Source organism: Pygocentrus nattereri, chromosome 11 (assembly GCF_015220715.1).
Source record: "Pygocentrus nattereri isolate fPygNat1 chromosome 11, fPygNat1.pri, whole genome shotgun sequence".
Classification (NCBI taxonomy): Eukaryota; Metazoa; Chordata; class Actinopteri; order Characiformes; family Serrasalmidae; genus Pygocentrus; species Pygocentrus nattereri.
In genome coordinates this window covers 32,615,486-32,641,672 of record NC_051221.1, presented here as the reverse complement: position 1 = coordinate 32,641,672, position 26,187 = coordinate 32,615,486, and the positions used below count along the sequence as shown (strand labels likewise).

Here is a 26,187-nt window from a genome sequence, read left to right as displayed (position 1 = left end):
CATACAAGCTAATTAAAGACACATTTTATTCACTGCAAGTGTATAAATGGTGTTTTTACTGTATTATATTTCTGTTTGTATTTGTTCTAATGTTATGCACGGCTTTTAAGACTTAGTGTACTTAGTGTAGTTATTCCGGACATACCCACAGATTCATGTTGTGTATTGACAGGATTCTGAGTTGAACATGAATGTTTTCAGAATCCTATACCAGGTTTTGTTTCTTGGCTTGGTGCCCTATCCTGGGTTTGGTCCTGAAATGAATTTCCTGTGGCTAAAAAAAAAATGTTTTCTTTCACTCTTCTTCCTTTCAATACGCAACATGAATCTGTGCTGTATACACCGAGCTTCTTCAAAGCTACAGTACTGAACAAAAGCCTTTAAAGCCCTTTAAAGCATATTTAATGCATCATTACAGTTTATTTAACACTAAAGTTAACTGAAGTTATATTAGAAAAAAGTGCAAAAGTTTGGACACTCCTGCTAAACGCAGGTTTTATTCTTGACTTCTCGCTGCACTCCAGTCATTGCATGGATTACTTCAGTTCCAGCAGCAGCACACCTGAAGTAATTTAATGATAACTTATTTAATGTTTGAGGGATTTTTTTCCCAATTTTCTCCCCAATTTAGTCAAATCCACTTTAGTCATATACAATTCCACCCACTGGTTAGGACTTCCCTAGTCATACGATACCACCAGCACTAGGAGGGCGAAGGCAAAAACAAGCCTACTCCGAGACCTGTGAATCCAGTCACAGCATTTTTTCAAACAGCCAATAATGCAACATTATTGGACGGCTCAACGTGCTTTGAAGACAACATTAAACACCAGTTCTGTTACAGCATCTAACAGATGCCTGTGCTGGCTAGCATCTCGCTAAGTGAGGATGATGGGGCCAACACTCTGCAGTACTTTAATGAAGGACTGATTAGCTATAAATACTGAACATTCTGTAGAGGATATTTAGAAACGATTACACTAACACACTCATTTGTATTTGTATTTATTCTCACACATTTTTTAAAGAAATGAATGCTTAAATGGCTTTACATACAGTGAAATGCAAAGGTTTTGACAACCCTGGTCAAATCAGGTTTTGCTAACACATCCTCTGCAGAGAGTACACTATCGCACATTTAAGGCATAATTACTGTTGCTTTAACACTGAAGTCAACATATTGGAAAAAAAAGAAACATAAAATGTGGCCAGTGCATAAGTTATGGAACATTTTACATTTTATTATTATTATTTTTTTCCATCATGCAAATAAATAGCAATTGTACAATAAAATTAAATGTGTTCACTTTTAAAATCAACAAAACATGTGAAACATTTGATCATGTGTGCACAAACTTTTGCTCACGACTGTATCATTTTCACGGATGCCTGAGTCTCTTGCACAACACTTGAGACACCAAAAGATTTCCTTTTTAACCCCAGTTTAAAATGTTTCCTGAGCTAACAGAGGAGAAGTGAGGACTGACATTAAAATGGTTTCATAGATATAAACCTGATGAATGAAGACCGGATGTGTTTTAATGTTCATTGACACTTCAGATCACACACTACAATGGATTACAGCATATCAAATGTTTTTTGCACATTTGCCACAACATGTTTCTAATCTTTTGTGTAATAAGAAAGACATTAATCAGCACTGAGCACATGAAAAAGCTTATAGCAAGTATTTTGTGTAACTCAGTGGGTTCTTGGTCACTCAAGTCGGACTCGTTTTCGTGGTGAAGGTGGGGGCTCCAGGGAGAAGGCGGTGGGAGAAGTCGGACGCGATTCAGGCAAGAGCTCAGTGCAGTACTTCTCAATGTATGGCTTAGCAACGTTCCAAACCTGGACAAAGGAGAGGACGTGAATGAGACACAAGCTGAAGGCATGACAGGAGAACAAGTTCTGTTCTGAGAGCAGCCTGGCTGTTTCTTTTACAGTGGTTTAGATCTACATTCAACCAGGATCCAAGCTGAAGGGGCATTCTGCCCTAAAGCTAGAATCTAATATGTTATTTCCTGTGTTATGCAGTGTTCTGTAGCACAGCATTGGATCTCTGTGCCTTATTGTTTTGACAGAATTTATGTTTTTCTTCACTTTTCTCTCAAAATAATACTCAGCATGGAATATGCAAATACATACAACTACTGGGAATCCCTGTGGTGTCAGGCAACCCCGACTGTTAGCCTAGCCACTGATCTGTAGGCCAATAAATGCAACCAAGCTAGCATTAGTAACCCTTACCTCAGATGTCAAAAAGAAAAGAAAACAGTGATTAATTGTTTATTCAGTACAAGATGGACACCAGAATCATTCAGTTTTTACCCTTTCAATCAGAGAAAAGTAAATAAACCCATACATATTTTGCATTTTAATACTGCTGTTTTACTTTATTTGGTATCCTGCTGCCTGACTTTTTATCCCTTTATACAGCATAGTGGTGATAGAAATGTTCATTTTGGCCAGATTATCTCTCTAAAGTCTCTCAAAAACATACTAGCATTTCCTTAAAGGTTCTTGGCTTGAACATGGTTCTAATAGCAAACATTCATTGATGTAGAACCGTTATCTGGAGGTTCTTTAAACACATTTCATTTGACACAGATTCTTTTAAGGACCAACCACTGAAAGGTTCTTTAGAGAATCAAGAATGGTTTTGCTCCAAAGAACCTTTTTTTTGGACTTTTATTTTGTGTTGGTTATGTTGTTGGGGGAAAAACAGGATGGTCTTAGTTATAGTGCTAGAATAGAATCATGGATATAAAATGGCAGAATGGGACTCACTTTCTGGTCTACAAGAAGCCGGTGAACGGCTTCAATATCAGCAGACATAAACCTGTCTTTTATCCAGGGCCTGTCCATCAGAAAGAGGGGAGGGGGGGTAGAGAGAGAGAACAGGGAAAGAGATTATATAGGTCAAAAGATGAATAAACAAATATTGACTAGCTGGTTCTGCATTTGGGGTCCAAGATTTGTTTTGGACAGTGTCACTTTACTTACTTGACCACAGAGCGTACAAGGTCATAAACCTTCTCCAATGGCGTTGTGGTTCGGAGTGGGCGGAGAAACTCTATACCCTGACAAGCTGCCAGAAGTTCAATAGCCAGTACTGAGAGAAATCAAACAAGGCACAGCTTCAGTCAAAATGACGTGCCTTCAACTTCTGCACTGCATATAATTATTAAAATTCTATTCATCCTTATTCATCCTTCTATTCATTATTTATTTCTGTTGCCAGGACTCAGTGCTATATATTCAGGTATTGTGGATACAATCTGATGGTGTTTGTACCTTGCTCCACATGTTCAATCACTCTCAGGGCCTTCCTGGCAGCCCAGCCACCCATGGACACATGGTCTTCTGTAGCTGCGCTGGTGGACAGAGAGTCCACTGAGGAGGGGTGGCACAGCACCTTGTTTTCAGAAACTGCAGGACAACATGAGCCTTTAGCAAGTAAAGCTGACTTGTAAACATAAAGCTGCACTATATAAGATTTGGGGACCTCTTTGATGGAAATGTGTATTGCATGCAATGCGTGGAATTTTGTAACGGTAGTTTTGCTTCAGACCCCTTCCCTGCACGGATGAATCTGATGATTGCAAGCGTGTTGAAATAGAGTTCAAAGAGAACTCAGCCAAAACTTGGTGAAGGATATATGTTGTGAGAATGTAAGTAAATGATGTGCTATTGTCATCATATATGTCATCAGTATAATGTTAATTTTGCATTTAAGATGTAAACATTGAGCTGGACCTTTTTTTGAGGCTGTGCATATGACATTAAAACAAATTCCTACCAAATCCAACTAAATCCATCAAATATGAGTTTTAAGTGATTATTTACAGGGCGACTCGTAGCAGTGCACACACACACACACACACCTGAATATGTATATGATTATCAAGCAAATGTATTTTGTCTAACTGCTTATGACAAATACCTGCTCTGACAAGATCATGGTGGTTCATAACTGCTTCATATAGTGAAGATGCTATATATGCTTTAGATAGTGATATTTGCCTGAGTTGGTTCACTGTGTGTGAATGACTGACCGAGGGCTGCAGCAGTGCAGTGTGCGATCATAAAGCCGGAGTTCAGTCCTCCTTCGTTGACCAGGAAGGCAGGTAGCTCACTGAGAGATGGATTACAAAGACGTTCAATACGTCTCTCACTGATAGATGCCAGCTCATGTACTCCTATAGCCAAATAATCTAGAGCCTAGGGGAGGGACAGAGAGACAGACAGACAAGCTATATATTTGTATGAGTTGTGGGCAGACAAGAGGCAGACAAAACACAGACAGCATTAACGCACATTCACACAGCATGCAGTTTGGTGCAGGTAACATTAGAATAAATGAGCACTGTGCACTTAAATGTAATTTGTCTGTCACTGTGATAAACAAACCTCTCCTCAGGCAGCCCAGTATTTGTAATTATTGTCCAATATCTGGTTGATCAAGCATGTTAATGCTTACAGCCCCGCATGGATGCCGATGTTCCCACAGTGCAGTTTTCTATTTAAATGCTTGACAAATGAGTGTCGTAGAAAGATGTGTTTCATGAATTATGTGTTTCTGTTGTTTTTCACTGCACTTCTAATAATCTCACAAGACATTTATAGCTTGTTTGAAAACAAGAAATCCTTGTTTTTATTATAATAATAATTAGGTGTATTTATTCTGATTTTATATAGGATTTCACAAACAAAATCATATTTACTGCCCAGCTAAATCATTTTTTAAATTTAAATTATTTTTATTATTGCTGCACCAGAGAAGTAGCCTGACAGTATTTCATTATAGTATACAACCCTGTATTGTTATAGCAAGAATAAAGTTGAATTGAATTAAATTGAATTTAAGAGAGAAGCAGGGCAAAGTGAAAGCAGCAAGAGCAGCAGTTACACAGAGAACAATAACCAATGAACTGCACCGCAAAGAAGTGCACCCTGCACAAAGCTCCACTAAAAGCTCTGCTAAAAAACAACATCTAGGGTCCAAAAAACTACTTATAATAATAATAATAATAGTAATAGCAACAACAACGACAAATAAGAAAATAGCACAAGCATTCAGATAGTTTTGAACTGTGTTGGAGCAGTGTAATCTGGACCGATGAAACAAAAATAATAAAGCTTGTCATGTTTGGAGAAAGAAGCGTTATGTGTGTGATTTCATGAACAAAGTGCAAAGTACTGATGTTATTAATTTGTGGTGTCTGAATACACCCTAAATAATATATATACAGTATAATATATTCTGCTCATGAATACACATTTTTACCCAAATGTAAAGTGAACAAATGCCCTGGAAGCATATCAAATAACAAAAACTTTGGGCCACGTTTGCTAATATCTTCCTTAAATGTGTTCTTCACAAAGGTCAGATTAATGACGTGAAAGATCAGATTAATGACGTGTTCTTATCCAAGAACAAATCACAAATAAGAAAACTTTGATGAATCTCAGAATCTTTGTGAAAACTGCACAAGTGGGTTTTAAGAAGAAATTTCTTCTGAAGAACGTTTGGTGAATGAAGCCCAATGTGTCTAGATACACTCCCTTACTATACCTTTGCAGGATATTCTCCATGAAAGTTGCCTCCAGAAATGGTCTCTCCTCTCTCTGCAAAGACCATCTATTTTATTTGTCAGGGTTAGAACAGGTGCAGGACTTAAAAGGAGAAGTGAAGAGGAGTGCAAATGGATACAAACATTGCATTGAAATTGCAACACTGCTTTAAAAGTCAGATGTCCTACAAAAAAATAGTTCCTCAAATTTTACCTAGAGTTTATGCTAATGCATAAAGGATACAGGGTTGTCTGTAGCACTGTTAATTTCTGTGTTGATGATATTTCTCACAAAAGCAATTGTATCATTAACGATGCCATGGACCTGTGAAAAAAAGGACAAATGCCAAACTGAAGTAGATGGACCATCATAGGTGATGATAAGGGTTGATCATCGTCTTTCTGACTATAGACTCTGGCTTTACCTGGGGACAGCAGCGCATGGTGTATGCATCCTGGACTCGGTCACAAAACCTGTGGCTTTCTGTTGATGTAAACAACAAAGTTTGCCCAAAATGATCAGCTGCAATGAAAAGTCTCATGTTCTCAACACTCCTGACATTTAAGACATTATCTACACATAACTAACATAAATAGGTCTTTATGCTTTTAGCTTGCAATCTTTCTTTATTTGCTGAGTTTAACATATAATCTCATTTCCAAAAATGGAATGCTGCAAAAATTTAAATAAAAACAATATGCAATGATGTGCAAATCATTTAAACCCTATATTTCATTGAAAATAACATATCAAAAGTTCAAACTGAAAAATTGTATTGTTTTTTTTTTTAAATATGTGCCCATTTTGAATTTGATGCCAGCAACACATTCCAAAAATTTGGGATTGGGGCAACAAAAGGCTGGTAAAATTGTCTACTGCTAAAAAAAACACCTGGTGGTTGATTTGCAATTTGATTGGGTATAAAATGAACATCTCAGAGAGGCGGATTCTTTCAGAGGTAAAGATGAGAAGGGGCGACTCTGTGAAATACTGCATGATCAAGTAGTGCAACAATTCAAGAATAACATTTCTCAATGTAAAATAACATTTTCATCATCTACCGTATATAATGTCATTAAAAGATTCAGAGAATGTAGAGAAATCTCTGTGCAAGGGACAAGGCCAAAAACCAATATTTGCTGGCCTTGATCTTTGGGTCCTCAGGCAGCACTGCATTAAAAACAGACATGATTCTGTAGTGGAAATCACTGCATGGGCTCAGGAACACTTCTGAAAAACACTGTCTGTGAAAATAGTGTGGCACTGCATCCAAATTTTTTTATTAAAACTCTATTATGCAAAGAAGAAACCAGATATAAACAGGATCTAGATATGCTGCCACCTTCTCTGGGTCCAAGCTCACTTAAAATGGACTGAGGTGAAGTGGAGAAGTGTCCTGTGGTCAAATCAAAAAAATTGGACACAGTGTCCTCCGGGCTAAAGACCACTCAGCTTATGCACAGTTCAAAAGCCAGTATTCATGATGGTGTAGGTGTGCATTAGTACACATGGCATGGGTGACAGGCATGTCTGTGAAGGCTGAACGATATATATATATATATATATATATATATACATATATATATATATATACATATATAATTAAATATAGCATTTCAATGATTTACAAATCATTGCATGTTATTTACTGTTTTTTGTTTTATTTTGCACAGCATCCCAACTTTTTTGGAAATGGGGTTGTAGATTAAAATTAAACAAAGTATAAAATGTGCCATAAATTAAAAACAGTAAGTGTGCATTAGTGTGTTTTCTTTGTAGATGTTTACTTATTTTTTCTTGGAAATCAACAAAACATGTCATTTGACCAGGGGTTATGAGTTTCAGAGCAAACAGTGATTACCTGCAATCTCTGAGGGGTGGTGATCAGAGTCCAAAAGAGAACGGAAACGCAAGGCCACCTCCTTCTGCCCCAGGTGTGGACGCAGCTCATGAATGTCTGTGAGAGGTTTTGAACAAATGTGAGTTTCACTGTGACACTATATAAAACATATAGAACTGTACAGTAATGTTGCACTGAATCCAGTGCATGTTTTCCAGAATAGAGAAGACACTGCTTTGGTTTTGAAGTGAAATGAAACACCTAATATGATCTGTTTTTTAATTTATCAAACGAGTCTAAAAACTGTCATTGAATCAAAACAACCACATGCATTTTCTTGTGCCCTTAAAACAATCATTCTTTACCTGAACCTAACTGAATTATGGTAATTATTATGGTAATTATTTCCCATGAAAATTTTGCTTTCATTTTTTTAAACACTAATCTTAAGAACACTGTAAAATTAAGTCAAATCAACTAATATCAGCTTGTTTTTTTTTAACATGTACAAGAGCCAGTTCCACTCTTTTTGAGTGTAGGTGATGAATAGCTGTTGAAGAAAAGTGCTTCCAGGTGGAGAATTTGAAAAAGAACTTTAATACAAAAGAGAAAATATACATCCACAGAAGACGCACATCAACATAGATTGTATTTTGCTAATCAGAGGTCCCAGGGATGTAAGAGAGAGACAGTTTCCCTCTATATTAATATTAATTAATATAGTTTGCATATTGTGTTTTAAAATACTGGCTTTACATAATCACAAATATAAAAACAAGAAAAAATATCAATAAGACAATCCAAAACCACAATTTCACCTAGTGACCAGTCAAAAAAGCCTACAGGCTATACTTTCAAAAAAATCCATTTTCATCTCATAACATTACAAATATTAACTTCAGTGCTCAGTTGTAAGCTTTAGATTAACAGTAAAATAAAATTCCTAAGGAAATGTTCACTCACCACTGTCGAACGCTTTCGTGGTCCCCTTCAGGACCTCCAGCGTGAGTGCAGCAATGATGTCGGCCTGTCTGGCCACAGACTCTGCTCTCTCCACGGCCTCTGCACCCAGCGAGGTGATCATCTGTGTCCCATTAATCAGAGCCAGACCCTGCAGATGGGAAAAAAGTTTGATCATGCCTCATTAACGGAAACCTTTTTAGAGATTATATAAAAGATTGTATAAAAGGTCAAGACAGATTCAAATAGATGTGTCTAATAATCAGCATGGATAAGGCTTATGGACAACACATACACACAGAAACATGGAGGGAAATGCATAGCTAATTATACTTTGTTATTATAGTCAAATGAATAAACTTCACTTCTCCAGACATACAGCTGGTTAAGTTAGGGTTTGGATTCTTCAATACAGAAACCATAAACATTCGAAGAGCCATATGCATGTGTAAAGTGTTCTTTGCGTGGTGAAATGGATCTTCACACTGATGTAAAGAACCCTTGCAGAGCCATTTTCAAGAGTGTAGGCTAATCTGTCTTCATGTAAGAAGCAGTACTGCTCATCAGTCACCAAAACACACACAGAAGAAAAGGGTTAAAGGGTCCATTATCACAGCCTTTAGAGTTTGATGCGGTGTGTAAATGTTTTAAAGTTTCATTAAAATGTTTTAAATGTATCACTTGCCTCCCAATCCATATAGGTCATGTGTTAAGACTAAGCTGCAAAAGCCAGATTTGAATTTATTGCTTTTATGGTGTCACAAGAAGCAACACCATTACATTCACATTGTATTTATAAAGAGCATTTCGGCCCAGAGTACTTTTTGAATGAGGCACAATACAGTTCAGCCAATCAGAAGAGTTCTTAAAGGTACAGTAAAAAAACAGCCTGTTTACTTCTAAGGGATAAAAAGAGGTGTTAGGAATAGGTATGTAAAATGAATTAGGAATGTTTTGGCACATAAAAACACACAAGCGCTAAAAGCGAACCTCAGAGGGGGAAAAACATATGATGTCATATATGGACAATTTAAGACCAGGTAGACTCATTCATTTGGATTTTGTAGAGTGTAATCAGCTCATCCTCTCCATGGATCACCACCTTATTGTGGTGGACGGGTTTGTGTGCTTGAATGATCCTAGGAGCTATGTTGTCTGGAGCAAAAGCTCCTGGTAGGGTCTCCCAAGGCAAACTGGTCCTAGGTGACAGGTCAGACAAAGTGTGATCCATAATAACCCCTATGACTTGTGTACCCTGCCCGGAACAGCTTTACCGGGGCCCCACCCTGGAGCCAGGCCTGGGGGAGGGGCTCGCCAGCGAGTGTCTGGTGGCCGGGCATTTACTCATGGTGCCTGGCCGGGCCCAGCCCGAAGGAGTTACATGAGTCCCCCCTCCCATCGACCCACCACCAATGGGTGCTTATGCACCGAACAGCAGCTCAGAGTACCCAGCCTTCTTAGAGTCCTTGGGAAGGGTGCTTGAAAGTGCTCCTCCTGGAGACTCTATTGTCCTACTGTGGGACTTTAACGCTCACGTGGGCAATGACAGTGAGACCTGGATTGGGAGGAATGGCCTCTCTGATCTGAACCCGAGTGGTGTTCAGTTTTTGGACTTCTGTGCAAACCACAGTTTGTCCATCACGAACACCATGTTTGAACACAAGGATGTCCATAAGTGCACATGGCACCAGGACACCCTAGGCCGTAGTTCAATGATTGACTTTGCAGTCGCGGACTTGCGGCCATGTGTTTTGGACACTCGGGTAAAGGAGCTAAGCTGTCAACTGATCACCACCTGGTGGTGAGTTGGATCAGGTGGTGGGGGAAGATGCCGGTCAGCCCAAGCAAGCCCAAACGTATAGTGAGGGTTTGCTGGGAACGTCTGGCAGAAGAACCTGTCAGATTGATCTTCAACTCACACCTCCGTCAGAACTTTGACGAGATATCGGGGGAGGTGGGGGACATTGACTCAGAATGGGCCTTGTTCTGTTCCTCCATTGTTGAAGCGACTGACTGTAGCTGTGGCCGTAAGGTAGTTGGTGCCTGTCGGGGCGGTAATCCTCGAACCCGGTGGTGGACACCCCAGGTGAGAGATGCCATCAAGCTGAAGAAGGAGTCCTACCGGGCATGGTTGGCCTGTGGGACACCAGAGGCAGCTGGCAGGTATCGACAGGCCAAGCGATCTGCGGCTTCAGTCGTCGCCAAGGCAAAAACCCGTGTATGGGAGGAGTTTGGTGAGGCCTTGGAAAGTGATTTTAAGTCGGCTCCGAAAAGATTCTGGCAAACCGTCAGGTGACTCAGAAGGGGAAAGCAGTGTGCCACTAGCACTGTATATAGTGTAGATGGTGTGCTGCTGACTTCGACTGAAGACGTCATTGGGCGGTGGAAGGAATACTTTGAGGACCTTCTCAATCCCACCGACATGTTCTCCAGTGAGGAGGCAGAGTCTGGGGCAGAAGTCGCTAAGGTAGTTAAGAAGCTCCTTGGTGGCAAGGCTCCAGGGGTGGATGAGATCCGCCCTGAGTTCCTCAAGGCTCTGTTGTGGGGCTGTCTTGGCTGACACGCCTTTTCAACATTGTGTGGACATCGGGGCGGTGCCACTGGATTGGCTGACTGGGGTGGTGGTGCCTCTTTTAAAAAAAGGTGACCGGAGGGTGTGTTCCAACTACAGGGGAATCACACTCCTCAGCCTCCCTGGCAAGGTCTATGCAGGGGTACTGGAGAAGAGAGTCCGGCTTATAGTCGAACCTCGGATCCTAGAGGAGCCGTGTGGGTTCCGCCCTGGTCGTGAAACACTGGACCAACTCTTCACCCTCTCTAGGATTCTGGAGGGTTCATGGGAGTTTGCCCAACCAGTCCACATGTGCTTTGTGGATCTGGAGAAGGGATTCAACTGTGTTCCCCGGGGTATTCTGTGGGAGGTGCTTTGGGAGTACGGGGTACATGGCTCTTTGCTATGAGCCATTCAGGCCCTGTACAAACAAAGCTGGAGTTTGGTTCGCATAGCTGGCAGTAAGTCAGACTCGTTCCCAGTGAGAGTTGGACACCCTTAAGGGCTGCCCTTTGTCACTGATTCTATTCATAATTTTTATGGATAGAATTTCTAGGCGCAGCCAGGGGATGGAAGGTGTCCGGTTTGGTGACCTCAGAGTCACATCGCTGCTGTTTGCAGATGATGTGGTCCTATTGGGGACATCAGGCCGTGAACTTCAGCTTTCGCTGGATCGGTTTGCAGCTGAGTGTGAAGCGGCCGGGATGAGAATCAATACCTCTAAATCCGAGACCATGGTTTTCAGGCGGAAAAGGGTGGAGAGCCCTCTCTAGGTAGGGGATAGGCTCTTGCCTCAAATGGAGGAGTTCAAGTATCTCGGGGTCTTGTTCACGAGTGATGGTACAAGGGAGCGGGAGATTGACAGGCGGATTGGTGCTGGGTCAGCAGTGATGCGGGCTCTTTACCGGTCTGTTGTGGTAAAGAAAGAGCTGAGCCATAAGGCAAGGCTCTGGATTTACCAGTCGATCTACATTCCCACCCTCACCTATGGTCATGAGCTTTGGGTAATGACTGAAAGAATAAGATCGTGAATACAAGCGGCCGAAATGAGTTTCCTCCGCAGGGTGTCTGGACTCTCCCTTAGAGATAGGGTGAGAAGTTCGGTCATCCGGGAGGGACTCGGGGTAGAGCCGCTGCTTCTTCACATCAAGAGGAGCCAGCTGAGGTGGTTCGGGCATCTGGTTAGGATGCCTCCTGGACGCCTCCCTCGGGAGGTGTCACAGGCAAGTCCACCTGGGCGGAGACCCCAGGGAAGACCCAGGACACGCTGGCGTGACTATATCGCCCAGCTGGCCTGGGAGCGCCTCGGAATCCCCCTTGGAGAGCTAGTGGAAGTGGCTGGGGAAAGGGAGGTCTGGGCCTCATTGCTTAGGATGCTGCCCCCGAGACCTGAACCCCGGAGAAGCGGAAGATAATGGATGGATGGATGGATGGTAATCAGCTCATATCAATGTATGTTTAGTATTTAAAAAAACATATCCTGATTCTTAATGTTATCTGTTAAATTGTTTTATTTTACCTTTATATACTTGAGTATAGTTAGAACATTGACATTTTTTTACGTTCATGCCTGTATATTTTCAGTACTTCCCTTTTTTTCCCTAATTGAGCAAGATTTTGACAAAATATTCAAACTTTCATCTAAGTGGAGTCTATCTATACTTTTTCCACTCATGCACAAAGAGCCAGGTCAACAGGATTACTGTCTATCGCCGTCTCCAGCAGCCCCAGCATCTTTAATGGAGTAGATTAGTCTTGTTCAACATTCTTTTCTCCCTTTCTACCTTTTTGATATTTACTCCCAGTCAGTTACAAAAGAAGGCAGGTGAGTCACATTTCTGAGAACACCACCACTATGTCAACACAGAGACAGATAAAAGGGGTTAAAGCCTGACAGAGGTCAGCTGACTAGTACCTCCTTTGGCTTCAGTGATATGGGCCTCAGTCCATGAGCTTCCAAAACCTATGAGCAACGTAAAGGTCAAAGGTCAAGCTGGAAAAGCACATTTTATAATGCTGTGGTTTCATCTTTCAGTTTGGTAAACACTGGGATGCGGCATGAATGGAGTTTGAGTAGTGAATTCTTACGTATTTGGCGTCAGCCCACCCACTCTTAGGTGACCACATCTTCCCTTCTCCCATCAGCCCCAGTGCGAGGTGAGAAAGAGGAGCAAGGTCTCCGCTGGCACCCACCGTGCCTTTCTCAGGAACGAACGACAAACAGGACGCTGGGAACACAACAAGGAACAAATGGAAATGAGACGCTCTCTTGATTTACTCATCTTTTATGGCTTCCTTTGCCTACACACAGCATGTACAATCTAAAATCAAGAGTGGCTTTTATTGTCATTCCATCTACGTACAAGTACACAGTGGAGTGAAATTACGTTCCTCCAGGAACAACACGGTGCACCAAGGAACAAAAGTACGAAGTGCAAAAGTGCAGACACAGTGTGCAAACAAAAAATTAAACTAGAAACAATAAATATGATAAATTAAACAGACATTAGACACAGTAAACAGACAGGACACAGCGCTGACACAGCACTCATTCTGGACATGAGGTAGTGGAAAAAGGTGCAGAAATATTTAACATGCTGTGATCTGTGAGTCACGCAGTCAGATAAGATACATAAACACAGCAGTTACTGAGGTAGAAAAACCTGAGTAAAACAATGAAAACACGGTTTAGCAGCAATGATCCAGATTGCAAGTTGAGCATCAAAAGAGTTGTGTGTGTGGGGTATGTGTGTGTGTGTGTGTGTGAGGGGGGGGGGGGGGGGGGGATTAGCTCAGTCCTTGTGAGTTTAAGAACTTGATTCCTTGAGGAATAAAACTGTTGCAGAGTCTGGCAGTGGTGATACGGATGGTCCGGTACCTTCTGCCAGACGGCAGCAGTGAAAAAAGTCTGTGTGAGGGGTGGATGGGGTCGTCCACAATGCCAGTGGCTTTCTGGATACAACGCGTGGTATAGATGTCCATAATGGAGGGGAGAGAGACCCTGATCTTCTCAGCTGTCCTCACTATATACTGTAGGGTCTTGCAGTCTGAGGCAGTGCAATTCCTAAACCAGGCGATGATACAGCTGCTCAGAATGCTCTGCCTGTAAAACATGGTGTGGATGGGAGGGAAATGAGCCTTCTTCAGTTTCTGCAGGAAGTAGAGGCGCTGCTGGGCTCTCTTGGCTATGGAGTTGGTGTTGAGGGACCAGGTGAGGTTCTCTGTGATGTGGACACCAAGGAACTTGGTGCTCCTGACGATTTCCACAGCAGAGCCAGTGATGTTCAGTGGGGGGTGGTCACCTCACACTCTTCGGAAGTCAACAAACATCTCCTTAGTTTTATCTACATTCAGAGACAGGTTGTTGGCTCCGCACCTGTCTGTTAGCCACTGCACCTCCTCTCTGTACGCTGACTTGTTGTTTTTGCTGATCAGACCCACCACAGTTGTGTCATGAGCAAACTTGATGATGTGATTTGAGCTGTACTTTGCAGTACAGTCATGAGTCAGTAGAGTGAACAGCAGTGCACTGAGCACACAGCCCTGAGGAGCACCAGTGCTCAGTGTGGTGTTGCTGGAGATGTCATTTCCTATCCTGACTAACTGAGGTCTCTCAGATAGGAAATCCAGGATCCAGTTACATAGAAAAGCACTGCACCTGAACCATGTCCAGTGTCAACGATATAAAGCTGGGCTGTGCAACATTGGAGCAGTGTTCCTTGCAGTGATGAAGTGGAGCAGTGATGATTTTGTGATAAGTTGGAGTGCATTTGTGATCCAGAACAAATCATTCAACATCAGCGCCTGACCTCACTAATGCTCTTGTGGCTGAATGCAATAAAATCCTCACAGCCATGTCTTATCCAACATCTAGTCTACGACCTTTCCAAAAGAGGCAGAGGGGGACAATCTCTCTATTAATGCGCAGCTATCAAGACAAAATCCTTGTACATTGTTAGAAATAAAGGTTCTCTGAGGTACATTGTTCATTCATCAAGGTACAAACAATGTAACTGTTCCCTCAAAGGCACAACAGTAGTTTTAAAGTCCAATTGTGTACCTTAAATATAAATAAAAATGTTGCTCCCAGGAGAAAAGTACATATTTGCATATTTTCATAACCTAATGAGTTAGAATTCAGAACTATTAGCCAACTGTCTTTGAGCATTGTATAATTAGACCTTTGCATTTAACCCATCTGTTCAGTGAAAACACCCACATACAGGCACACTAGTGAACACACACAGTAGGCAGCCCTATCCACAGCGCCCGGGGAGCAGTTGGGGGTTAGGTACCTTGCTCAAGGGCACTTCAATCACGTACTATCGGCCAAGGGGATGAAACTGGCAACCATCTGGTCACAAGGCTGGTTCCCTGACCTCCAGCCCACGACTGCCCCCCAAACAATAAAACCAACAATAAAATAAAAGGCCTGGAGATGAGATGGGATTTATAGAGTCCGTACAACTTCAAATGATTATGGTGCAATTATGTTACTGACTAAAAGTACTCTTGAAGATACCACCCCAGTGACAAAAGAGGTCCTGCCCCTGTAACAGTTTTGTACCTTTTTTTCTGACTGTGATAACATCTCCTTTGAAAGTTGACTGAATAAAAACAGAAAGGTTTTCAAGTAAAGAATCATCAAAGAAGGTTTTATCCTCAAATATTAACACCAAAGTGTTCTCTGAAAGAGCCTTTGTATTTCTGAATGAACTTCTAGGCTGTTCCAAAGCTACAAAGCAGTATTCTCCTGAGCTCAGCACTGCTAAACGCTTTCATGTACCATTGAAGGCCTGTATCATGGTGTGGAGAGTTTCCAGAGAGATGCCACTATATCCTTTAGCCAGGACATTGATCCTGAGGGCCAGCAGCATGCGTGTCCGCTCAGGGCTCAGAGGACTGCCCAAACCTGCACAAACACACAATGTCACACCACATACCATTCACAGACCAGCACAGGAGCCAGTCAAGGTGCACTGTTTAATGAATTTAGGAGATAACAGAATTCTGATTTGAGATCTTGGATCCCACCTGCTGAGTGTGAGCGAATAAGGTTCTCCTGCAGCTCCCTGTGAAAGAGAAAAATATAATTAAGGTCTGCTAAAGCAGATTTCAAAGCTTCCGGTCTGTTGGGCTGCATTTTACACATTTGGTCACTGGGAGGATTTAATGATTCAGGGGCTCTAGGCAAAAAAAAAGGAATGAGGCCTCCCAGATACACATTTTAAAATTGTGACGCAACTGCACTGCTACACATAAAAAAATGGACCAATGATTTTTTTTGGTTTACTTTACAAACTTCTTAAATGTATTAATACAAATCTATTAATTACCTCTATTTTTCATATTTCTCTTTGCAAAATGTTATTTTGTGACAGAGTATACACTCCTGTTTTGATACATTTTTACATGTTGCTGTTATTCTCACTGTGATGGTGTTTTGTGCTCAGGTTTATCAGTTCAGCCTGGAGCCATGAGCGCAAACAGACTGATAAACATGTACTGAGTTATTAGCATCCTCAGAAATTCTCAATTCTAGTCCAATCTAAGCCATTTATTCATTACTGTACAAAGAAGTCCATTTAATATAATGGAGTTGTTTTAATTGATGCCAGTAGTTTATACAAAGAAGAATATTTGAATCCTATTAACTTAACCAGTTCAACAGTGAGCAGAAGAAAGTAGAGCACTGCCAGCTCAGTGGAAACCATTTATGATTACGGGGCCATTTGAGTTCATTTTACTTACAGCAGAAGCTTGAATCACTGAAAATCAGAAAGTAACTATAATTCAAATATAAAGCTATTTTAGCTTGAATATAGTAACAGCAATAGTAGCAGTACTTTCCAAGAAGTAATAGGTAATGCAATCTAATTCAATTTTGAGAGAAGTAATTATTCATTAGTAATTAGTAGCGTGAATGGACTACTTTTTTTGAGTAACTACCCCAAAATTGGAGCTATGTATAGTAACATTAATGCTACATATTATGTACAATGTGCTGAGTCTGTGCAGCAGTTTCTCTGCTGCACTTGGATGCATCATTTTATTTGATTTTCCCTCTCAACACCCAGGAAATCACACTTAAGGACGGTCTCTACACAATGTAGATTATTGCTGTGTTGCCTTGTTCGTACTACATTCATCCTTGGTCATATAACATGGACTAGTCCATTATAATCACGATTGGGAGGGCTGCATTGACCTACATTTAAATATATATATATATATATATATATATATATATATATATATATATATATATATATATACATACAGTATGTCTAATTTGCATTTTCATGGGACCCTTGGCTCATGGGGGCCTTATGCAGCTGCCTACCTTTGCCTAGTGCAGGGCTCGGCAACATGCAACTCTTCTACTACCCTCTTGCAGCTCCACAGCAGTATTAGATTTTTTAGGTAAAAATAAAATAATCCTCCTTTCCAGTAAAATAAAGCGCTGCTGGTGGTTTAAATACTGTTTGACAATAAATGGTTATAAATGTTGGAGTTAATGTAACCTACGTCGGCCCTTTAAACTTAATTGGTGTGCTGAATGTTTGTCCATAGCAACACAGATGACAATCTTGCCAAGCTAGTAGTTAAGGAAAAGACAAAGAGAAAAATTTAGGACAAACATCAATAATTCGGAGATGAATTATTCCATTTGTAAGTACTACAGCTGATATGTTTAATCAGCATTGAAAAAGTCAAACTCCGAAAAGTCACTGAAGTCAGTTTCTCGTCTGCTTGTTTGAATTTTTCTGTTCCGCCTTAAATTACATTACATTTACGGCATTTTGGCTGACGCTCTTATCCAGAGCGACTTACAACTTGATCATTTTACACAGGGGGGGGCAAAGGCAGTGTTAGGAGTCTTGCCCAAGGACCCTTACTGGTATAGTGTAGGGTGCTTGCCCTGGTGGGGGATTGAACCCCAGTCTACAGTGTAGAAGGCAAAGGTGTTAACCACTACACTAACCAACCACTAAATTGTACATCATAAATGGTACAGCAGGTACATTCTGGTGCCTCAAGTACCATGTAAGGTGGAGCAGGAAAATAGAACAAGAAGCTGGGGAATAAGAAGTTCAGCTCTGTTAAAAAAGAAAAAAAGAAACTTTTTATTGTGTTGTTGTTTATGTTGGATTTTTTAGTCTACACTTGGACATTAGCACAAACTGAGACATGATTACAACCAAGATGGTGAAATGTTCAGTCAAATAATGGTCATAAAATATTGTGGTGAATTGATTTTTGTTGAATGGACAGAATGGCTCTTCTTGACATTTGAGTTGCTGACCCTTGGCCTAGTGCAAAGACCGCCCCTGCTTGGGTATACAAAGCAAATAAGAGAAAACAGGAAAATGAAGACTGGATTTTAAAGTGAGCTACCCAAAGATAAAAAGCATGACTGTACTTGAGTTTGCTGATAGGAATGACTGTCCGTGCAAACTTCCCAAATCCTGTGGTGATCCCATACACAACTGGAGAGCAGAGTAAACAGTCAGATTACAGTGTACACGTCTACTTTAAATCATTCAGTTCCACATACATGTAACTTAAAACAGGCTCAACAATAACCAACAAGTGTTTTATACAGACAGCTGTATATAATGTGCAGTCTGACTCAGTTCAATCTCGATACTCTTTAAATCTACTACGTGCTTGTAGAACCCAGTTAAACTAAAGTTCCACCTGCCTACCTTTCTTTTCTTTCACTATGGTGTCCAGAAGTTCTCTTGACTGCTCAACCTTTTTCTCAGCCTCGGGAGTCAGCTAAAGACAGACACTCAGTTTGAACAAGTTTGAATAATAAACATGACTAATCCTACATAAAATGTTATGGTCTAGGTGACAGCTATGGTTAGGGACATTTTCAGTGTACAATAATTAAATGTACAGCAATTTTAATCACTTTTCGAATTTTAAAAAGTGATCGTGATATCTAATACAAGAGCGGTATGAATTACAGTACAGTGTAAAAGTCAAAGACTTAATTTTTGTAATTTCCAGTCAAAATAGCCATTTAGTACAAATTACAATGTTTTAGGAGATATTTCTGAAAAGATTAAATAAAAGATAATCCACTTGCACAAGGAACAGCAAAGTCATTATTGTAAAATATAAAAAAATAGGATGTTTTTTTTCCAAAACTGGAGTCGTAACAACTATGCAAGACCTGAAAGACCACAGATACTAGCACCAGCAGATAAACAGTACTTAAACCTTTCATCTCTGAGAGACCTAAAGAAATCCACAGGTGTTTATGTTCATCCTTCCACTGTAAGAAGACAACTCAGTCTGAAAAGATGTGCAGCTGTCAAGTATGTTATCATGAAAAGGAAATAGACCAAAAAGGAGAAAGTTTGCAAGAAAATTGTCTTAGAACAATGGGCTGACCACCCCAGTCCACCCCAGTCCAGTCCACATCTCAACATCTCTGAACATGTTTCAGATCCCATGGATCAAGAGAAGCAGAAAATGCAACCAATTTCTAAGGCCAAAGTTAGGAAGTGTGGAAAGCTATAAAGATGTCTTTAAAATACTGAAAGCAAAAAATGAAGCTGTGATAAAAGCAAAGGATGAAAACACTTAATGCTAAACAAATTGCTAGTATATTTAGCCATTGATGTTTCAGTGGAATTTTCTGTTAAATATATGCTTTCTGGTTTTTAATTTGTACTTAATGGCTGTTCTGACAGCCCTTTAAATAAATAAAGAGTGGTCTTTGATTTTGCACAGTACTGCACATTACCAATACATTCAATGTGCCAAGTTTCAGACCTTCAGATCTTCAGCACTGTTGTCTTTTCTGTACCTTAATCTTGTAGCGGCCTCGTCCTAGGTTGACTAGGTCAGTGGAACACAGACTATTGCCATCTAAAAAAATGTACTGAACACAACCAAACACGTCATTCACAGAGTTATAATGATGCCATTAGCCACATTGTTTACAATTTCCGTTCAAAAGTGTTCAAATTGAACTTTATATTAACAGGTTAATTACCAAAAATGCTTCTCTTAACACTAATTTCTTTCAAAGGATGAAATTTTACATTTTCTTCAAGGCAAATTCCCTTGCAGGTTAGTTTATCAGAGGTCACAGGAGATTTTACATCTTTCTAAGAAGGTATAAAACATTCTCACCTCGTCTGGCTCTCTGTAGGGTCTTATTCTGGTTCCTTCTGTTAAGGTAGTGTCGGTTAACCATTCACATAAAATTGAGACTTTGCAACAATCATCAAGTGGCATGAATTGCTGTTTGCATTGTGAATGCTTGCATTCTTCTTTTATACACATTTTAGGAATCTAGTTTGAGAGCATTTTAGCAGAGGATATAGTATGATGTTTCATAAGGATACAAATATGACATTCCAGGTTGGCTGGGAATGAAGTCAGAAGACATGGTGTCTCCTTCAATCTCTAGACAAATTAAAATGAAACCAGGACTTAAAATACAAGAAAATAAAAATCATCATTTCATATGGTTCTGATACAGTTACCTCATGAGAAAGTGTTAAAAGTAAGAGCAGAACATATTTAACGTTACCGAGCTCCACAAAGTCATTGTCCTCCAAGACATCCTCTATTGTATCATCACCGTCCAACAGTCCCTGTCCCTGACACCTCCTGGCCACAAAGCGCACGTCTTTGATATTTGGGATTCCTCCATTATCAGGCTTGTTCTTGGCATACCGTTTGAGAGCCTCCACTCCTAACCAGTTTATGGAGTAGGACGCGTCCTTACAGGGGACGGTCAGCCACTCATCCCTTACATGCACAGTAAAACGTGGCATGGTACAGCTTTGGCCAGTACAATCGGATGTTCGCACGGTTTGGACTGCAGAAAGGTGTGTGAGGCATCATGTCTGGTGGAGGTCACCAGCCTCAACTGACCAATCAGAGGTGTTCTGAAGAACCCCGCCTCAATGCATGGCCAGTTGAACCCATGGTTGTGTTTGAGTAAGTTATCTCTGCCCTCTTCTGATCAGTCATTCACACACACACACACACACACACACACACACACAAGGACGGAAAGTTACATTTAGTCACTGAATAGCTTGTGTTCCTGCTATGCAAATGTGAAATTTAATATATAACACCCTATTGTGAAAACAAGAGTCAAGTAATGACTCATCTATAATGAGGCATCCACATCCATACCATGAAACCACATGACAGTGATAATGATCATTTACTCTTTTTAATCCAGCTACACAATTTAGGGGTCATATTATCAAAATTCTACCGAACCAACGTCACAGAAATGGCACATTAAACCACAGTTCTGCAAAAGAGACAGCTGGCAGACAGCTGGCACTTTGCCATCTAGCTGGGGTCAGCTAAAGCCAGTCTGTGTCAGATTCAAATCAAGTGACTGATTCTGTACAATATTCAGCCACTTTACATTAAAGGTGCAGTGTATGAGGTTTAGTAGTGTCTAGCAGTGTGGTCTGCAATTAACTGAATACCTCTCCCTCACACCTCCCTTTCCATTTAGGTTCTCAAACTTCTCACAACATAAAATGTTTAGCCAGCACCAGCAGCAAACACTTATCCTTCTTCTTTCTGCGTCTTCCAACGGTGCTAAAGTGCCACCACATTTAAGTTGCTGTTCTGGGCAACTCGAGAAACATGGTGGCACAACATGTTGCTCCCTATATAGATATGAAGAATTCATTCTAAGCTAACAAAACACAGTGATTCGTAGTTGTTATTTGATTGTACACTTATGAAAGCATAGTTTTGTATGCTATATTCCATTTCTGCTAATAGATCCTCCTAAAGCTTATACATTGCACCTTTAAATACATACCATTCAGTGCCTGCTGTCTGTAAATACACTGAATCTGTATTGACTCATATGCCATGTAAATATGTAAAAAGATATACTTTTATACTTTATTTTATATCTCTTGTACTTTAACTTATGTCTAGATTTATTTCGATTTTGTATTTTTCTGCAGTTTATCTAAGCTTATGTGTAATTATATGTCTTGCTGCTGAAACACTGCAATTTCTCTCCAGCATCAATAAAGTTCTATCTATCTATCTATCTATCTATCTATCTATCTATCTATCTATCTTAAAGGGTTCTCCAGCAGTTTTCAATCTTATCTTTGATGAATACATCTGTAGCATTTGATTCACACAGATAATGATCTTCCTGTACCTACATTACAAAAAAAATGTGTCTTGAAAAAGTGAGCAACATGGCTACTTTAATTTTTTGAGTTAAATGAACAGTGGCATAATTTGGTTTTAACTCATATAGGTTTTAACATATCAGGAACCCCTATCTTTGGGGTTGCCGGCTATTCAACATCAATTAACATTCATAAAATGATTGATCAAGTCCTACTGTCTACACTCAAGCATTTTTTTTTGGTGGCCACAACATCATTTTAAAGTGGTCCAAAAACGCACCTACAACTACAATTTAAAACTAGCCCAACATAGCAGGAAATCTGTAAACCTGGTAACTGCAGTGAGTGCTGTAGGTCATCATGTAGTGCTAATAGATTGGAGATCAGTCTACTGTGAAAGAGAACATAAAATTCTGTTTATTACATTTATCAGTTATTCATTTCTTCTGTCTTATTTTCTTTTTTCAATATTTGTTTCCTGCTGACAGGACCCCATCTTGCTTGGACATTTCCACACATGCATTTTAAAATCACAATCCTCAAAAGCAATTTATACTACTGTCTCTACTAGTAAGTTCAGATAACAATAATTTATGTGCTATTGAATTTCAATGAACTCAGACATTCAGGGCAGATTTCGTACCTTTTTAAGTTAAAACACCAAAAGTTTAAAAAAAAATTTAAAGGAACAAAAAAAATCTGTTGGCTAAAAATTCATTTATAGAAGCCAGTGCACTATTAGAAATAAAAGCTCTGCACATATTAATTCACCAAAGTGCAAACAGTGTAACAGTGGTTTTAAGGTCTAGTTGTGTACCTTAAACAAGTTTTCCACAGGTGAAAAGTACATATTTATATTTTTTCAGAACCTAATGTTTTAAAACCGAACAATAAAATAAAAAGCCTGGAGACGAGATGGGGTGTGTGGAGTCAACGCAACTTAGAAAATATCATTTTTATGGATTACCATACAATTATGTTCTCTGCCTAAAGGATACTGAGCTATACCCTTGAGGGTACCTCCTCAGGCACAGGAGGGGTGCCCCCCCAGTGACAGTTTTGTACCCTTTTTTCTGAGAGTGTAGGAAGGTGTTTCAAGTCAACAAGTCACTTTAATTAAGTGTGGGAAAATGTGTCGAAATTACTGCTCATGGTAATCAATCATATAAAACAGCTGATAGATGCAGCTGATAGACATAGATTAGGCTGAAAAATGCTGGGCTATTTCTTTATATTCTATTGTCCAGAATTCAAGTGCAGTGCCCTCTTATTCCAATCACTTTGAAAAAAATGATGACTGTGTGTAAATGAATTGGTGCTAGAGTACAGAGTCTTATAAAGGATATTGATGTTCAAAATTTTTCATTTTACCAATTTAAAATGTTTAGTTTTTAGGGAAAAAAGTTCTCAAGATCTCAATTTATAATTAATTGTCAAAAACATCTAAATCATTTATGTAAGGTGTTGCTGTAAAATGGCTGATTACATAACATTGATTTAGCTTCTTAAATGGCCAGTGGGTCTAAACTTTCATTACACACTCCTATAGCATAAGCACAACTCAACCATTTTGCACTGCAGTTTATGTAGTTATTGAATACTGATAAGCATTAGGATATAACAAATCTGGTCTTTTGAGGGGTTAGGAGAAAAAAGTCCAGTTTTAGCCATTCATGCTTATTCACTCACACCAAAGTGTAGGGAGGAAACAGCACAGCACACTAAAGCACACATCAGGCCTGGGAGACCTCAAGAACTTCTCATTGATAATACAGCAAACACGAATATTCTACTTTTTCTTTCTCTCACACTCTTTCACATATTTCTTTGTCTGCTTCCACCTCTGAGACAGCATACTTCACAATTTATACATTCATTCACCCTGTCCTGAGGCTTGGCCAGACTCCAGAGGGGAAAAAAAACAGTAAGCAAACACCTCCAGCAGCCTCCTGCTTCTCTGCAGCCGCTATGAGAGGGACTCCTTGTGTGAAGAGGCCTACACTCATTTCCCCCAAACGTAAACCACTCACTGCACCAAAAACATTCACTAGTCTGGGCTGTGAGTCATGTCTCCAGGCTGGCAAGCTGTTTTACTGCAAAGTTAGTGGTTGGCACCATGCAGATTTTTATAATAAGAAAAAACCTTTGTAAGATTAATAAGGACCATGGTAGGAGATCTCACGGCAGGATTAAAAAAATAATTTAGCTATGTTCTGTAACTACATCACCTGTGCATGTAATCAAAACATTTCATATTAGATATTAATGTATTACAAATATTTCAATATTTGACAAATTAGCAGCATAGAGAAAATAAACAGTATTCCATACTGAAAAATCCATACTCCTCCTATAAATATGCTCATTAGTAGCACCTGGGTTTAGTGAATCTGGGGCTCTAGGCAAGAAACAGGAATCCCCCATCCCATCCTCCTTCAACCACAAGTATTAGTTTTGCCTTGGTTTTTCATGTGCCTCCTCACGCACCTGCCCACATTGCGGTTGTACAGTGGAGAGTTGAATGTATTTGCTGAGGTTAGTGACCTATTTCTTCTGCCTGAACCATCCACGCAGGTTCTCATATCACAAAGTCAATACAGTACCTGTAATTACTGTAAACATTGTTTCATCTTTTATTTCAACTGGCTTCCATTCACTTTGTGTTCATTCTCCAATATGTATGTCTGTACTGAACATCTTCTATAGCTGTGTTTCAAGGGTACTTTTTTTCCTACTGAGCTTTTTAGTCTGCTAGTATAAATGTTAATGTTACAAATGTTAATAAAATGAAATAACCCAATACTCAGGGGCAATAATAACTATTACAAAAAACAGTCCCCACATTCATTTTATAATACATGAACATTTTTGAAAAGGGTATTTAATATCAACACACATATCTAATTTGCATTTTCATGGAGGCCTGGGTGTCTAGTTACATTCACCTAAATCAAAGACCACTCTTTAGCACCTGTTGCAAGTTTGGATAAGCTTTACAGAATACTGGTAAAAGTCCTATTCAGCCTAATGAGCTTAGGCTGGAGTTTAGATTCACTGCTTAACATTAAAGATCCAGTTTAAAATGCTAATTGAAAGGTTTCATTTGAAAGGCATTTGTTAACGTTAGCCATTATAACATGAGCTTAGATACTAACCAAATAAACACTACAACTGATCTATCCTAACAGTTTGACCTTTCACACACTTACAAAATAAATATCATTTGAAACTAATAACATTGTAATAAATGTCCTCATTTTGACAAAAACTGAGCTCAAAACTATTGTTGAAAGCGAAAAACTGAAAGATGAAATTCTCTTGAATATGGTATGAACACTCTCACTGGCCACCTCTACCTCTACCTTGTTGGTCCACTTTTTGAAGTTATAGCTCATCTACTGCTGTGAGCTGCTGGGTCCTCAAGTTTTATCATCAGTGGTCAGTTTCTAGCCACAGGATGCTGCTGGCTAGATATTTTTGCCTGATGACATACACTGTAAAAAAATGATTTGTTGTGAAAAGCAATTGAACTGATTTAGTTAAACTTAAACACTTTGAATGCAAAGCAGAATTTTAGTTTAGATGGAGAAATGAAATGTTTTACATGAGTTCAAATCTCAGGGACACTTGAAATCAACTTCTGCCCTGTTCTACTTTTTAGTGTGTAAGTGCTCAGTGCAAATCCTGACCATTTATGAAAGGGCTAAAGGGTGGCTAACAAACACAAAAAAGATGGTCTATAAAGTGTACCAATATGATAAGCGAAGCTCATTAAACGAGTGAATTAAGTGAACGAGTGTAGACACAAGGTACCTAATAAAGTGTGCAGTGAGTGCATGTAGAAACTATGTACGTCATAAATTCAGAGAGTCCATTTATATTGAATGTATTAGATTCAAACCCTACAAATAAATCTAACCCTAACCTTCACGACTGGGGCAGTCGTGGGCTGGAGGTTAGGGATCTGGCCCTGTGACCAGAAGGTCGCCGGTTCAATCCCCAGTGCCAACAGTCCATGACTGAGGTGTCCTTGAGCAAGACACCTAACCCCCAATTGCTCCCCGGGCGCCGTGGATAGGGCTGCCCACCGCTCCGGGCAAGTGTGC

The 26,187-nt window shown here is 39.9% G+C and overlaps 1 protein-coding gene across 1 annotated transcript; it reads right to left on the bottom strand.

Annotated features, from left to right (window-relative positions):
• Window positions 1-1,270: 1,270 nt before the first annotated feature.
• hal (histidine ammonia-lyase) lies at window positions 1,271-20,781 on the bottom strand. Its single transcript, XM_017706670.2, has 20 exons — window positions 20,482-20,781; window positions 20,294-20,354; window positions 20,079-20,106; window positions 19,750-19,824; window positions 18,635-18,707; window positions 18,349-18,415; window positions 15,960-15,997; window positions 15,712-15,837; window positions 13,014-13,153; window positions 12,841-12,888; window positions 8,378-8,525; window positions 7,436-7,531; window positions 5,999-6,057; window positions 5,818-5,898; window positions 5,576-5,641; window positions 4,056-4,221; window positions 3,295-3,429; window positions 3,004-3,112; window positions 2,788-2,857; window positions 1,271-1,848 (listed from the first exon to the last, which is right to left on the bottom strand). Exons 1-20 carry the CDS (start codon window positions 20,726-20,728, stop codon window positions 1,717-1,719), a joined length of 1,965 nt encoding a protein of 654 aa, XP_017562159.1. The 5' UTR covers window positions 20,729-20,781; the 3' UTR covers window positions 1,271-1,716.
• Between the last annotated feature and the right edge of the window lie 5,406 nt (window positions 20,782-26,187).